General features: G+C 39.0%; 1 protein-coding gene across 3 annotated transcripts in view; it reads left to right on the plus strand.

Moving 5' to 3' along the window:
* LOC127416224 (pre-mRNA 3'-end-processing factor FIP1-like) overlaps nucleotides 1-17,331 on the plus strand; it is a 53,941-nt gene that overhangs the window by 14,001 nt on the left and 22,609 nt on the right. For all 3 annotated transcript variants that reach the window (XM_051655454.1, XM_051655453.1, XM_051655455.1), the window contains exons 9-11: nucleotides 5,336-5,435; nucleotides 6,864-6,978; nucleotides 13,866-13,917. In XM_051655454.1, the coding sequence (XP_051511414.1) occupies nucleotides 5,336-5,435; nucleotides 6,864-6,978; nucleotides 13,866-13,917 (267 nt within the window). The remainder of the gene's footprint in view (nucleotides 1-5,335; nucleotides 5,436-6,863; nucleotides 6,979-13,865; nucleotides 13,918-17,331) is intronic.

Here is a 17,331-nt window from a genome sequence, read left to right on the forward strand (position 1 = left end):
TTGCCTCTTATTTACTTTTTAAAAAAAAAAAAAAAAAAAAAAAAAGCAAAAATCGAGGTTACAGTGAGTCACTTACAATGTAAGTAAATGGGGCACATTTTTGGAGGGTTTAAAGGCAGAAATGTGAAGCTTATAATATTTTTTAAAAGCACTTACTTACATTAATTCTTCTGTTAGAACTCATGTATTATTTTAGCTGTAAAGTTGTTTAAATTGTAATTTTACAGTCATTTTAGGGTTTTAGGGTTTGTTGACATTACATCGTCATGGCAATGAAGTTGTAAAATTGGATACAAATTTACACAGAAAAGGTTAGTAAGTGATTTTGTTAGACTAAAATCATATTAACATGCAAGGAGGGGCAGGTCAAAATTAATCTATGTGGTAATCAATATTGTGCCACAAATGCTGTCAATTGAGCTTAACTTAAATTGAACCCAAAATATTCCTCTAAATAGAGAAGTCTGCTTACAATTTGTATTGCAATGATGATGTAGAGTGATAAATATGCAAAGTGTGTAATGAGCTCAGACTACAGAACCAGGGGCCGGATTCACGAAACGTTCTTAAGAAGAAATTTCTTATTATTTAATTTATTTCTTAACACATTTTCTCCCCTTTTTATCCCCAATTTGGAATTCCCAGTTCTCAATGCATTCTAAGTCCTTGTGGTGGCATAGTGACTCGCCTCAATCCGGGTGGTGGAGGATGAACCTCAGTTGCCTCTGTGTCTGAGACCATCAACCCACGCATCTTATCACGTGGCTTGTTGAGCGCATTATGGCGGAGACAAAGTGTGTGTGGAGGCTTCACGCCTCCACTGCGGCATCCACACTCAACTCACAACGCGCCCCACCAAGAGCGAACCACATTATAGCGACCACTAGGAGGTTACCCCATGTGACTTTACCCTCCCTAGCAACCAGGCCAATTTGGTTGCTTAGGAGACCTGGCTGGAGTCATTCAGCACACCCTGGGATTCGAACTCGCAAACTCCAGAGGTGGTAGTCAGCGTCTTTACTCGCTGAACTACCCAGGCCCCTTCTTAATTGATAACTTAAGAAAAAAGTTAAGAATATTTTGTATTCCTGAATAAACTTCTTAAGAAAGTTCTTTATTTCAAATTCAAAAGCATTCAAATTCTCAAAAATATTTTTCTTAAAATTCGTCGTAAATAACATCTTAAAGTTAGGATAACTTCACAGTTTTCTTAAATCCTAAAAGGTAAGATGTTTTATGAATTTACTGGGTTTTTCATGTTGAGTCTGAAGTCGCAGTGGGCTGTTTACGTAGAAATATTATTTTAGACCAAGACATTTTTTTTTTTCTGATTAACACTTTTTATTGATTCACAAAATTGACAAAGAAAAGCAAAACATACTGTATATTCACAGAATCAACATTTAACCCCCCACTATTACCTCTCCCAATCTCCAACCCCACCCTGACCCTCAACAAACATCCCTGTGGTCACACATGAGTATACACACAAAAAAATATATATATAAATAAATAATCACACACATTTAAAACTATACTTCTCTCTCCACTGCCCCTCCCTGAGCTTCCAAGAGGCCAAATAGCTGCCCCATTTCCTATCAAATAAATCTAAGTTTCCCAGCCTTCTACATGACATTTCCTCGAAGGCCGCCACCCTCCCCATCTCTATGCACCACTCTTGAAATGAGGACACTCCAGCCGACTTCCATCCCCTTAAAACAATCTGTCTGCCGATCATAACACTGGCTAGCACCCAATTTTTTTACATATTTATCCCCTATATTAATGACCGCCCCATCGCCTAAAATACAGAGTCTGGGGCAAAATGAAATTTGAGTGCCCAATACGTCAAACATAAAACTCTGAACCCTCAACCAAAATTCTTGGATCTTAACACACCACCAAAAAAACATGGGTTGTGTCCCCATCTTCTGATTGGCATCACCAGCAGGTGGGTGTGTCTTTCAGACCAAGCCTATACAATCTAGAGGGGGTCCAATAGAATCAATGTAAAATCTTAAATTGCATAAGATACACCCTTGCATCTCTAGATGCAGACTTTATGTTTTTTAGAATTCTCACTCCCTCCTCCAATACCAAGTATAAATCTTTCTCCCATAATCTTTTGAGAGAAGCTGAAGCTCTGTCCCCCAGACTATGAATTAGCAGGGAGTAATACACTCATGCCTCATGGCCTTTTCCAAAAGCAGTAATCACCACTCTCAGAGTATCTGCCTCTTTAGAGCGGTGTATGCTACTCCCAAAAACAATACAGAGCAGGTGGCGCAGCTGTAAATACCTAAAGAACTGAGATATGGGAATCCCAAAATGTTGAACCATATTTTCAAAGGATCTCAACACTCCACTCTCATATAGGTCACCGAGCATATTAACCTCCCTCTCAATCCACTCTGTCCAGCAGAAAGGTGAGTTATTAATACATAATTTTGGGTTCAGACATATGCTTGAGGCTACATTTAAATAAATGTCTGAATTAAACACTCTGGACACTTTTGTCCATACCAAGTGCAAATGTGAGATAACAGGGTGTAACTTCTCTGATTAGTTTGATAGAAAGGCCTCTTTGATAGAGTAGGCTTAGCCCATCTTTGTCAATCGGCCTATGCAACTTACTGAAATGTAATCTGGGATGTTTACCATTCCAAATGAAGGACTTTATTATGCTATCAAATTGCTTGAAATAAGAGAGGGGGACATCTATAGGGAGAGATTGTAGCAGGTATTTTGGAATACAATTCATTTTAATAATATTAACCTTCCCAATCATAGATAAATGTAATGAAGCCCACCTGCCCACATCGCTCGATAGTCTTTTTATTAAAGGGTCAAAATTAACTCTTAACTAAATCGCACAAATTTACAGGAAATAAAAAATACCCAAATACATAATGCCCTGTTTGGGCCACTGGAAGGCGCCCCGCTGAAAAGCCGTTACTGGGCGTGGAGGCAAGGCACAGATCTAGTAGGGTCAGAGACAAATAATAAAATATCAACTGCGTAAAGCAAAAGCATATGTGCCACACCTCCTGCCACCACCCCTGGAAAATCATCCTCCTTTCTTATCACGGCTGCTAATGGTTCCAGGGCAAGACAGAACAATAATAGGGAAAGAGGGCAACCCTGCCGGTGCCCCTATCCAGAGTAAAATAATCTGAAATTAATCCATTAATCCATCCAATAAAAGTATTCCCGAACCCATTCATTTCCAAAATCTTAAAAAGATAATCCCATTCTACCATTTCAAACGCCTTTTCGGCGTCAAAGCGACTGGAGTCTGATAATTCACCACTGACCACATGATATTGATGAAACGACTAATGTTATCAGAAGAGCAGCGGCCCCGAATAAACCCCACCTGATCTATATGTATAAGAGATGTCATAACTTTACTTAATCGGTTAGCCAAAATTTTTGAGAATATTTGAACGTGTTGCTGGATAAGGGAAATTGGACGGTAACTCTTACACTCGCTTGGATCTTTGTCCTTTTATGAATCGGACTGATCCGGGCTTGTGTCATGGTTGGCGGAAGCGTTCCATTCTTTATTGATTCCGTATAAACTTCTAGCAAAAGTGGAGACAAAAAAGTGTAGGCAAGGCCTTAATTACCTTGCCAATCTCCTCCAAGGTTATCTCAGAATCAAGAGAATTTTTTTTTTGCTCAGATGTCTGTAACAAGGTTAAGGTTGGGAAAGGTGGCGGGAACTGGCTGAACCGTCAAAATAATATTTAATTTCAACAAAAAGACACAAAACATAAACGCACACACTGCAGCTGTGTGTGGCTCTCTCTCTCTCGAACTGCCATGTTCTGCTACACTTATCTCTATTCTCGGCTGATTAGCCCAATTGGGGGCCGGGCCCCACCCTCCTCCTCATCACACTCCTCCCTCCTTTGCCTCAGTTCGGGGAACCCCCAGCATGACTTAGAGTTCATAGAAACATAATAATTATAACATTAGAAAACTGAGACTTTCTTTTTCATGTCCCATCCACATTCCTATCAGAGTCGGGCACAGCGGATACAGCCTCCGCCACCCTTTCCCATTTACCCGCCTCGTACTTTCCGAAGTGATATTATTATCAAGCTTCCCAAGGAGAACTTTTTCCTTACAGTAATTTCCTCAGCTCTTGTCTGAAGTTTTTGTTTCTTTTCTTTTCTTCCATTTCAAATTGAAGGTTATCAAATGGTTAGCAGCAAGTAAATTCTCCTTTGACAGTTAATGTCCTTAAACTAACGCATCTCATGCACTTTACATTCAAAAAATTGTGAGGTACTTAAAAAAAAGAAAAAGAAGAAAGTTAATAGATACATTTATCGTTACAATTTACCAGTGTTGAAGTATTGAATTTGTTGTAGGCTATTAGACAAGGCAAGCCCATTAGCAGGCTGATCAGACAATGTCAAAGCCTGTCTTTTTATTAAGAATAAAATTAAGATGTTCTTAAGAAAATATTTGAGAACTTGTGAATTTTTCAAGAATTGCACTTAGGAACGTTCTTACGAACTTCTTATCATTTATCCTAAGAACTTTGGTAATTTTTTTCGTAAGAACATTTTCATGAATCCGGCCCCAGGGCTGCGGTGTGTACATTTTTTATCTGTTCCTTTTCATCATAAAATCATAAGAGGGTAGCACTTATTCTGTGTGTGTGTGTGTGTTTAGTATGAGTTCAGCCCATGGGGTTAAGAGAGTGGATGGGGAAAGTCATTTAAATTTGATGTTGTGTCTGCTAAAAGTAGGTGAAACACTGGAAGTGTGTCAACTTCTAGCTTTAATGCCCTCCCAAACTTCAACAACAGGACAGAGGAAGTGAGAGAGCAAGAGATAGACAGACAGGCTGACCGTGTTGCTAACGCTTGTTTTTTTGCAGTAGTAATGCACTCTCTTTTATTTGATGATTTTTTTGTGACTGAAATAGGTTATTGCCTTGCTCATTTGTGCGTGACTGTTTAAGTGTATGTGTTTGAAGCCTTGTTTCAGGGGACTTGAACATTTATGAATGGTGACGACTAGCATGGCACACATTCATGTAAATGTGTAACTGCTGCGTGTACATGAGCTAAAAATATTTGTGTTGCACACATGAGAGGAGATTTCCCAGATCAGCAGGAAAATGGTGTCGACTGAGGTTGCATATGTTTGTGTGTGTGCCAAGTGTCATATAATGCTAAAGGACCAGTATAGTTTCTGTGTTCATTAAATGGCTGGCAGTGAAATGTCTTAGTGTGCAAAGCACATATCATCCTCTTTGCTCACACATATGGACTCGACATGGTAATGATTCAGCTCTGATGTGTATGTGTCTGTGCAGCAAGTCAAGCGGTTCGATCAATGTTATCGAAGGACAGACAGGGACCATCAGTCGAGTGGAAGGCAGAAGACGTCACAGTGCAGATGAAAATAACATCCAGGTGTGTTCTGTGCACTGCATAAAATCATTTTGTGTGTCATGAAGTGTTTTTTGTCTTGTTTTCCAGTAAAAATATCTAAACATCTTTAAAACAAGACACATTTACTTGAGAAGCAAATTTGCATAATATAATGAGAGAATTATATATTATATTATATCTAATCATATTGTATTGTATTATATTATGTTATATCATATGTTTTCAGAGAATGTATCCTGATTATTATTTTTTATTATATTTGCCAGTGTATCAAGAAAAATAAACTCGGGTAACTATTTGGAAAATTTTGCTAAAAAAATACATTTTATAGTTTGGTGAATTTGCAGCAAGTTTGAGGCAAATTTGCAATAAACTCCCAATTTTTGCAAGTACAGTCACCATACACTTTCATTGCATCTTTGTTCCATACAGTGACCATGTTTACATAGACACCAGAAAGCCGTTTATTGCGAGAAAGCTGCTTATGGCTCGAAATCGGTGTATGCATTTTCATGAGCTGTGTTAGCGGCTTTCTCTTTACTCCCGTATACATGTGGCTCGGTCATTAAGCAGCTTTCTCCACAGAAATGTAATCTCCCTGCGACGCTTGTGTAAATAACAAACATGGCATTCGAGGAAGACTTCGCTATTTTATTCTCCATTGCTTCGGTTCATTTACAGAAATTCCAGAGTTGTTGCTGTCATTGCTATCAGGACTTGTAGGGGCATTGCGCTGCAATAGTGGGGCTTCCCTCTTATGTAAAACTTTGGGATTCCCCCAAAGTACAAGCGCATATACGCGAACATGAGGGACAGTCGATATTTTACATTGGTGTGTATAAATGGGGATAGTTTATAGTGTATGTGCTTTTCCTACTGTACTCCTAAAAATCTTGAATTCTTTCTACTGTGTTGACTTGCTGTTGGGCTCCATCCTATGACGTTTGTTATCCGGTCTGTTCACGCACATGCGCACATCTCAAAAACTTGTAACAACACCACATTTGTTACAATGCCACATTATGCATTTACATGGCCACAATAAGCTGCATTCTCCGGGGGAAACCCAGGTGTGTTAAACCACTTTCTCTTAATCCCTTAAATGGCGTAAGGAAATGGCGTTCCTGTTTAAATGTCCTTTCAGAACACCATTTTCTGCAAAAACCCTGGAATAAAACATTTTCTTAAGTGCATGTAAACGTGGTCAAAGAAACTGAGGGGTGACTGTGACTGAACATTTGGCCTATCATCTCCTTTGAGAGGAAGATGTGGATGATTGACAGAATTATATATATATATATATATATATATATATATATATATATATATATATATATATATATATATATATATATATATTTTTTTTTTTATTATTATTAAAAGATTAGTATGAAAATAATTTTTGGCAGTGTGTGGATTATGGACACAACATGATTTGATATATTTTAGGTTGTTTCGGAGCATTCTTCGGACACAGAGTTATCCTCGCCAAAGCTGTCGCCCTTTTTTCCTTCAAATATTCCACCTCCACCTTTCCCTCCACCCCCCCTCATACCACCACCTGGTAAGTGATTGCAACAATCTTCATTCACACTCACTATGTCAGCAGAAAAGCGGCTGGCCCGTGCTCTGTAGTGACGTATAAGCGTGTACATGCTACAACATTGTGGGTTTTTCTTCAGCTTGTCCTTGAGCAAAACTCTCAATTAGAATAATTCCAAAAACACCCAGCACACAATAGACAAAAGCATGGTCACAGATTTGTAATTTAATAAGTAACCAGTGTATTAAATGCATATCAGATTAATCTTATAACCTTCATAGTATTAACAGATAAATCACATAAGTCACATTTTCATGCTATTTCTGAATATTTGTTTATTATTTTAGTATTGTAATACATTTTACACACATGTATAATGTACAAATAATATAAGAGCTTTTGTGAATTTATTTCATGGAGAAGTTTGTGTTCCATGTGGTCGATAAAGCTGGACCTTGCTGGACCTTAGAGCAGTACACTTTCAAAGAGTCCAAGGGAGGTCAAAGGTTATATTGATGTGTTTTCATTGCACTGCACTGTACATATGGCCATCCGTAGGGAATCTGTGGTTGCCATGGTGACGTGTAACCAGGACGTGATCGATTCACACCCATGTTGCGCAACCTGCTGTTTTGTCATGGTCCGTTGGTTGAAGAAAACCTTAATCTCCTGTTTGACAAATGTGCTATTGGTCCACTTGAAGCATAAAGGTTATTTTTGGAAGTTATACTGTAGCAAACTGCACTGAATCAGCACACACATCTGTTATCCTGTGACTTGAGACTGTACTAATTTGACACTGAGCATGTTTTTGCTCCGATCTATGCTTTATTTATTTATTTATTTAACATGCGCTATATGGACGTCTTTGACTGCTGCGCCACATCTCACTGATTTTTTTTCAGTGTCTCACACAGGAGCACCACGTTGTACGTCAACTTTTAAAATCAAGTTTTAGACTCCTGAATTCTGTTGTATTCGTTTTGCTGCATCTAGCTTTGTTTAGCGCAGGAATGCCTTCATTTGAACGGCCTCTTATACTTTTCAGCAAATGCCTTGAGACTTGATTTGTACTCCAAATGAAAGAGTCTGTTCCAAAACCTAGTGAGTGTCCTTCGGAGGCAGTATTTTAAGACACTATAGGTGCGCTCCCGATGCGAAGGCTGCTCCAAAAGGTAGGTATCATAAAGGGTTTGTTCACCCAAAAATGAAAATTCACTCATAATTTACTCACCCTCATGCCATCCCAGATGTGTATGACTTTGTTTCATCTGCTGAACACAAATGAGGATTTTTAGAAGAATATCTCAGCTCTGGAGGTCCATATAATGCAAGTGAATGGGCCCTAAAATTTTGAAGCTCCAAAATCCACATAAGGGCAACATAAAAGTACTCCAGATGACTCTGGTGGTTAAATCCATATCTTCTGAAATTATATGATAGTTGTGGGTGAAAGACAGATTAATATACAAGTCCTTTTTCCTTCACTTTCACTTTCTCCTTTTTCTGTTTTTGGTGATTCACATTCTTCATGCATATTGCCTCTACTGGGCAGGGAGGAGAATTTATGATAAAAAATGATTTAAATATTGATCTGTTTCTCACCCACACCTACTTGACTTGAACTTGGAACATCTCTAGTGTTTGAGTTTTTGTTTGTGTTAGTGTTACATATAAAGCACTCTAAGACTGTTTCATAAAACTTAGTGACCTTACCTAATTAGCATTTTGAAGCATCATAAGTACATTTGAAATGCCCTGTGATGTCCAAAAATGCTGTTTAGGTAGGTGCCTCACACGGTTTTGTGACACATCCTAGGTGACTCTATGTGAAGGTTCAAGGTGAGAGTTCAGGTGCTAAACCAGCTGTGTATGTTTCATTTGACAACAAGTAAATACTGAGTGTGCATGTGTCTCTGTGGGAGTTTGACAGCACATGTGCTTGAGCAGGAGCATCTGAATCCAGGTGTGTGTGATTCTCTCCAGGTTTTTCTCTGCGGCACAGGCTTGCTGGCTGTCTGCTCCTCCAACTTCCTGATCAGATGCTCCTCAGCCACACTTTAAACAGGAAGTCCATAGCTGAAATCTCTTAACTCTGCTGCTCTTCTTCTTCAAAGCCTTATCAGAAATCTCCTTCTGCCAAATCCTGCCACCCCTCCTCTGGCATGCTCAGACCTCTCATAGATAGACTCACTCACCCTCCACCCCATTTTCAGGACCCTCTCATCCTTTTAATACAGTCAAAATTTCAAACTTCCCGGAAAGGCCCAGTCTTTGAAGTTTAGCCTTTAATTCAAAACCAGCCATTTTCATTTTATTATAGAACTCCACCTTTTGGTCTTTAAGTTATAGACCTCTCTTTCTGGCTCTCTCCCCCTGCGGATATCGCAGTCCCGTTACGGCCATGCTGTTCCTTTTGTGTTGCTAATGTGCTGTGTGCAGCTAAAAATAGCTCAGGGTGGGAAGAAAGAAAAAATGCTATGCCAGCAGAATTGTGACACTGGAAATGTGCTGAATGACCCAGCTGTTGAGAGAGATGGAGAGAGAGACAGTTGTTAGGAAAGGAATGTTTTGATAGAAAAAAAGAGAAGGCTTTTTTTCTCTCGTTCCAGTCATCATTAAAAAAAATAATAATTATGGATCACTCTTTTAAATTTGTACTTTACATTTTTGTACTGATAGTCTAAATATTTTTTGTACAAAAAGGGTCCAGTAATCCACTTTTTGATTATTTTAGAGGACATTAATGGTTGTAAACTTACATGATATATCTTTTCAGTAAAAGCTCTATCCTCCCGAAATGAAACAATTCCCAACCTCTTTTTTTGAAAAAGAAAAGATGGAGATAACAACTATAGAAGACATACACAAGCACACTTGTGCATTTAGCCCTCAATTCATTAGTCTTCTCATAGCCTGCCAAGTATACAGCCACAAACATATCAAACAAGACTAGTTTCCATGCACACACAAAATAGGGTGACCATATTGTGGTTGTCCAAAAAGAGGACACTATGGACCGGGGAGTGGGGGTGCTCCAAATCCCACACCTATTATATTTCTTCTGAAGATATGAATTTAAACACTGGAGTCATATGCATTACTTTTATGTTTCTTTTATGTGATTTTTGGAGCTACAAAGGTCTGATCACCATTCACTTGCATTGTATGGACCCACAGAGCTGAGATATTCTTCTAAAAATCTTTGTGTGTGTTCCGCTGGAGAAAGAAAGCCAAACACATCTGGCATGGCATGAGGGTGAGTAAATGATGAGAGAATTTTAACATTTGAGTGAACTATCCCTTTAATACATCAGCATGATAAGGTGCCATAAAAAAATCATTGCAACACCACTACACTTCACACTTTTCTGTCCTCTTGCTGTTCCAAAGTGTACTTCACTGAAGAATTTTTTGGCTGATGTTTTGTGCATGTTACATAATATTTAGTATGGATAGTATGTGAATAGAGACACAGGTCATATTAGTTCTAATTTGCCTGATACATTGTTTATTTGATATCGACTTTATATAGTCAACAGTTATTTCAGTTTATTAAAAATAATTTATTAAAAATGTTTCAGTTATTAAAAATACCAAAGTGTTGCAAGAGTCTGATGAAGCAAGTGTTGGGAAACATACTTTTAAAAGTGTACTTACATTGTTGCGTTATTGATTTTTCCGGCCCTCTCACACACATACATACAGCGCGCGAGCAGAGAGAGAGCTCTTCCATCAGAAAAATCAGGTTAGGACTCGTAAAGATGGTTAAACTGAAAACTGATGTGCAGTATCAAATACACAGAGTGATAGGCCTAACTGTAGAGATGTAACTTTTACGCTTTTTTTTTTTTTTTTTAAGGTACGAAAAAATGGGCATGTCTGGGAAAAAGAGTACAAATGGTCACCTTAACACAAAAAGACATACTGTACATAGTAATGAACACTGATAAACTCAGATGACACAGAAACTGTGTTTGTGGATGCATCTCTTTGTGTGCAGTAGTTTGAGAGGCAGATTGTGATCTTATTAAAGTTCACTACTATTGTTTAGCGCTTGTAACAGATCTCTGAAATAAATTAGCATAGCATCCACAGGCAGACTTTAAAAATAAAAAGAGTAATTTAGGGCAAAGTACATACTTCCTTAGAAGATTCTGAAGTTTCAAGGACTACACAGATGATTTGCAAGGCTCTGTGTGCACGTATGCATGTGTTGGAGGGGACGTCGCAACTCTGCCTCGTTCTGTGTTAACCAGAGCTGCATGATTTCTGTGTTTCTCAAATGACTGTTATTCTTTCAGCCTTTTTTCCGTCATTTTTGTTGTTGTTGAAAGCTTTCCTTTGGAGCTGGTTCCCATCAGGGGTCTGTAGAAAAGCAAAAGGGGGATGGTGCCCAGATGTGCACTAAATTTTGTGTGTCTGTTGCTGAGTGCGATCAAAGCAGATAAGTGTGTCTTCAGTGCGAGGGAGAGTGTGTTTTCTGGTTTGCTGTGAAGGCCCATTTGTTCCACAAATATTTTTAAGGGGGGAACATCTCAGTTAGCAAGGGCAGTAAAAGTTGGACGCCACTGGGTTTGTTCAGTTCAGCCATAAACAGTGTTGAGTCATTTGAAGTCAAGACATCTCACCATAGACACAAACACACATGCTAGAATAAATTAATTCATATGAATGAAAAGCCCCCCCCCCCCCCAAACACAAACCCACATTGTTGTAATGACAGTAAAAAATGTTTTATCCTTGTTACTGCCTTGCATGTGACTGATGTACACAATATCACACAAGCAAGAGTGCTGTTGTACCAAATATCAGCATAGCTGTGATTCAGCCATAGGCACAGGGCCATAGTTAAAGGGATTGTTCCCCCAAAAATAAAAATTATCTTATCAATAGGCCATTTCCCACCTACAGTCCAGGTGCTTTTCTCTTAGTAACTTTCTAGATGAGAACTCTTACAAGGAACGGAACACTGAGGAGACATTACCCCTGTTGCATTGGCATTCATAAAGTGCCATCGTAGTGATGTCATCTAGTATCGGCCATTTTTATTCTGACGTTATTTGCATGAGCGTTTCAATAGCAACAATAACAACAACAAAATCAACAACACAGACAGAGGACGCCAGGATTGGTGCTACACTTTTGTTTGTTTAGGGCTGTTATATACAAACTTTGGCTGCATCGGAAAATGTAGGCAGCTGCTTTATCAGTTAATGGTTTAAATAACAGTGCATTTGGTTGAATGGAACTCTCTGAATAGTTTTAAAAGCACCTTAATTCATCCTACCTTCATCCATCCTTATACAACCTCCAAAGGCAGCATTTTCCAGTTTTCAGACATAGCCTGTGTCTTCAGTTTAAACAGGGCGCCTGAGCCACGCATGCGGGGCTCCGCTCTTTAACCATGCTGCGCACACAGAACTCAGTGAACAACATGTTGAAAATGCACTATAGACTTATTTATCAACACAATCTTTTACAATAACTTTTTTGACTCAACACTAATTACTGTACTGAAATAATCACTCATTGACTTAAAAAAAAGATGTCTTGATGCAAGTCAACCACGCAGTAACAGGCATGTAATACTTCCTTCATGTAAACTAGATTTAATGACAGTTTAGTGTTTAATAAAGTTCAGTTACCCACTCTAGATAAACATCGGATTATTCATGTCCATCATCCCAGGAAAAAGTCAATGTAGTAATCCAGAATTCACTTTATTTTCTGTAAAGTCACACAGTACAGATGCGATGAAAACTCAAAGCGTATTTCCTGATGAAGTCACACACACATACACATGTGAAACAGGCGATTCTCTTCGGATGCTTTGTTTATATGTTATTTCTGTTAAGGGAATTGTAAAATTAACACAATCCTCTCAGTAGCAGGCTAGCAGCTAGTTTGTTTACTATGGCAGCTGTGGAGCTCCTCTCGTTTCTCAATGCAGGGTTTTGTCCGATCATATGCTGCAGCACATCCCACAGTCCCACAGTCCTATACGACCCAAAAGTATCTACCCCGGAGTAGGAGCTAAAAATGTCCCCTCAAATGGCTTTGAAGAACTATAGTTCTTTGGGTGCGAAAGCAATGAAAAGTACTAGTCCCAGGGAAAAGTACCTAAAACAGGCTTTAGTACCGCCAGTGGGAAAGGCTCTATTTACTCACCCTCATGCAATCCCTCTTTTTTTTTTTTTTTTTTTTCAGCAGAACACAAACAAAGATTTTTAGAAGAATATCTCAGTTCTGTAGGTCCATACAATGTAAGTGAATGGTGACCAGGACTCAGAAGGTCCAAAAATTACAAAAAGAAGGCATAAAAGTAATCCATAAAATCCAGTGAATAAATCAACATCTTCTGAAGCAACATGATAGGTGTGGGTGAGAAACAGATCAATATTCAAGTCCTTTTTTACTATTCATCTCACTACTATTAATTAAACCAGTAGGTGGCTGAATGTGAAAGTGAAAGTCACTTCCACACCAGAATGTACAAGTGAAAGTGTAGATTTACAGTTAAAAAAAGGACTTAAATATTGATCAGTTTCTCACCCACACCTATCGTATTGCTTCAGAAGACATTAATTAATCCACTGGAGTCGTATGGATTACTTTTATACTGTCTTCTGGGCCTTCAAAGTTCTGGTCACCATTCACTTGCATTGTATGGACCAACAGAGCTGCAATATTCTTCTAAAAATCGTCTTTTGTGTTCTGCAGAAGAAATAAATTCATATACATCTGGGATGGCATTAGGGTGAGTAAATTATGAGAGAATTTTCATTTTTGGGTGAACTATCCCTTTAAACAATAGAGGAAGTGATAGTGCTATGATTCTGATTTTGATAGTTTTGATTACACAGTATCATTATGCACATTATATCTGTTTATGCCTGCCTTTTCAGGTTTTCCTCTACTTCCTGGGGCTCCTCCACCTATAAGACCAACAACAGATAGGTAAGTGTTTTTATTTTAAAGTGTTTTTTCTTGTTGATTGATTGGTCAGCATCATAGCAGGATAGCAGGGTTTGTATATGATATATGGACCATGTTTGTGTGTATGTGTCTAGGTTGGTGCCATATAGAGGCTGGAGACAGAGCAGATGTAGCAGACAGTGTGAACGAAAACACTGGTCACTACACAGGCAAGAGAGGGAGAGAAAGAGAGACAAAAACAGTGAAAGAAAGAGAGAGACAAAGAGGTAGAGCAAGCAAAAGAGGGATAGAGACTAATTATTAATCATTATTAATCATTAAAGGGATAGTTCACCCAAAAATGAAAATTCTGTTATCATTAATTTACCCTCATGTTGTTCCAAACCTGTATTATTTTATTTCTCTGTGGAACACAAAAGGAGATGCTTGGCAGAATGTTAGCCTCAGTCCACATTTGCTTTCATTGTATGGAATGATGCCGTGATAGTAAATGGTGACTGAGGCTAACATTCTGCTTAACATCTTTTGTGTTTCACAGAAGAAAGAAGTCTGTACTAAAAGCAAGTATCACTTAAACAAGGTCTGAGGACAAAAAGATGCCCATGAGATCAAAAAAAGAGAGTTCAAGTATATTTTAAAGTAAGTTTTAAAAAGTCATCTGTTGTCCCTCACGACAGAGACGATGGACACTTCCTAAAACTGTGATTGGCAGCTTACATTGACATTATGGGACAGTAAAACTAGGCTGCAACTACAAAAGGTTTTTTCTCTCTGTCAAAGTCGTTACTTTTGTCTCTGTTACTATACGTGCAGTATGTAGGCCAGCTCATTAAAGTTTCGCCCCAGACTTTAGAAGAAGAGATATCAAGACAAAAGCACTAAACTCCCATCTGCTTCGGTTAATCCACTGTGACTGCCTATCTTCCATACACACAGAATTACTTATTCAGTTTGATCCTGATTATTCAGTTCATCCTTGTGCTTGGGAGTTAGCAAACATGTCTTGAAGGTGGTTTAGTGTGTGTCTGTGTGTTTGTGTATCTGTCTCTTTGTACATGTACTTATTTGCCTTTCAGCTCTCTGACGCCACATCTTATCTTCTTAGGACTAAAATATGGTATAAAAGCTGTCACCGATCCAGTCAAAGGCCAAATAAGGCAGAGAGAGAAAAAGACAGGGTGGCCCTGTTTGTGCCTCTGGCCTCCTGTTTACAGGCATCCAGGACTCCCCATCCATCTTTGCATCTTACTCTTCCTCCCTTTGTGCTCACTGTCTTCACTTTCTCCCCAAGACAAACAGCAGAATCTCGGTCTGTCTGTCTCCCCCCACTCACTTTGCTACTAGATTCCCTCCAGCTCACAGTTTGACAGGCATCTTCATCTGCAGAAACCAAGTAAAATGCAGCAACTACAATACTAAAATTGAGTTATGAGGGAAATTGGGTCTCTTTGCGACAGAGAGGTTTGGTGCAACCAGGCGCAGATTCAGAGAAAACAGAGTGTGAACATTGCAGTAACTAGAAAATCTACACTAAAAACAAGTAACGTTGAAGTCATTTTTCTCAGTGTTTGGTGTGGTTACTGTGTTTTGCCTTTGTAGAGCGGTTAATATACAGAGACTACTATTAGTAAGTAAATTGTAGGTTGATTTCCCTGAAAAGTGCAAACACTGTGGCTCTGTGGCACTTCAAATCATTACTGTTAATTTGCGCATCTCGACCAGCTCGTAATCGCAAACTTAGGCTCAACCAATGCCATGAGTTTGAGTCATGACTATATATTTGACCAACTATTTGCAGACATGGAGATTGTTCAGGAATCCTGTTTTTTAAAACTGTTTACTATTACTACTATTATTATTATTTTTTTTGCAATTCCATTTGGTGATGGTGGTGGCACAAAAATAACACATTTCCATTTTTTTTTTAATTTCAAATTTATCTTGGTGTCTTATACTTGGTTGTAGAAGTTAACCAGTTCTATTTTTGTTTTCTTTTTCTCTATCTCTATCCTGACTTTTTTCACCTTCACTTGACCCAGCTCCCTCCATTTTCCTGGTCCCTTTTTTCTGTTGTTTAAAGAATGGTTCTCCTCACATCTCACTCTCTCTGCCAAGTCCAAACATCCTTGGAGGAGTTTCCGTTCGTCTGAGCCCTGCCAACCAATGACTGCATAATTCATGAATCACTTCCTCTTGTGCGAACACTCCAAAAACTTTTTCCTTTTTCTTTCTTTTATGTGCACACTTGTTTTCACACATACACTTCACATGCGTAGGGTATGTTGTAAACATAAAAGGTCCTAATACATAGCCCTGAGGGACACCCCTTAAATGGAGGGAGTCCCATGGCCCACAAGGCTCTCTGGGAGATTGTTTCAGCTACACACCACCTATCCGTCAGCACTAATTGCATCGTGCCTTGCTCTCTAGTCATCAAAAAGTATTCGCAGCCCAAACATTTTAAACAAGAGAAGATCATTTTATATTGAAAGCAGATTGCATTCAGTGCTTTGTTTGATTAGATGTCATGAGGCTTGGCATCCACATCCAGTATAGTTTTATTACTTTATGGAAATATGTCAACGATTCCCTCAGCAAATATTCTGGAATATCAGTAATAATTGTATTGTTGATGCATTTACTCACCAGAGTTATTTGGTACAGCCTACTGGAGGGGCAGGGTCTATGCGCAGCCATTACTGCAAGGCCACTATGGCCAAACTCTACAGTGATTAGCTGTCTTGATGAGGCAGACGCTAATTAAGGCTTGCCTCTGGGGTGAGATGAGACTGCAACTGCCAGATCATCTAACACTGATTATCAAAAATGCCTTCCTCTCTTTTCCGTTTGTCTGTTCTACTCTGCAAAGCGTAGATGGATGGAAAGTATGAGAGAGTAATAAAGGAAAGATACAGTATTTTGAAGCTGGTTGAATTTGAAATGTAGAAAGGCTTAGCATGTGAGAAGAGAGAGTGAGGTAGAGGAAGTGGGATACAGGAAGGGAGAGAGACAGAAGGAAAGAGAATCCAGAACAGCAGCAGCATCTCTTCCAGAGATATTTATGGAATCAGTGCACTTATCTTAACTAACACCTGACCACAAGGAGTCCTGTTGGATTCGATTTCTCTCTTAAGCACACACTCGCGCACACACACTCTACGTTAACTCCTGCAGAACGCCCTGGAAGCAGGGTGGAGAGCCAGGGTTTATGGATCATCAATGGCTCGATTGCCAGAGTTGTATCTGCTATTACACACAGATACACACACACTTACAGTAGTCACACTCCTGGCAGGTTACCGGGCACATGCTGCACTTTGAGTTGATGCCAGTAACATCAAACAATAAGGAAATTGAGGTCTGAAACTGAGGGAAGTCTTTTGATCATTGAAAAAGTTCTGTCTACCCCTTTATTATCCCATACTTTTCGCCTCT

This window comes from Myxocyprinus asiaticus, chromosome 25 (genome assembly GCF_019703515.2).
Source record: "Myxocyprinus asiaticus isolate MX2 ecotype Aquarium Trade chromosome 25, UBuf_Myxa_2, whole genome shotgun sequence".
Classification (NCBI taxonomy): domain Eukaryota; kingdom Metazoa; phylum Chordata; class Actinopteri; order Cypriniformes; family Catostomidae; genus Myxocyprinus; species Myxocyprinus asiaticus.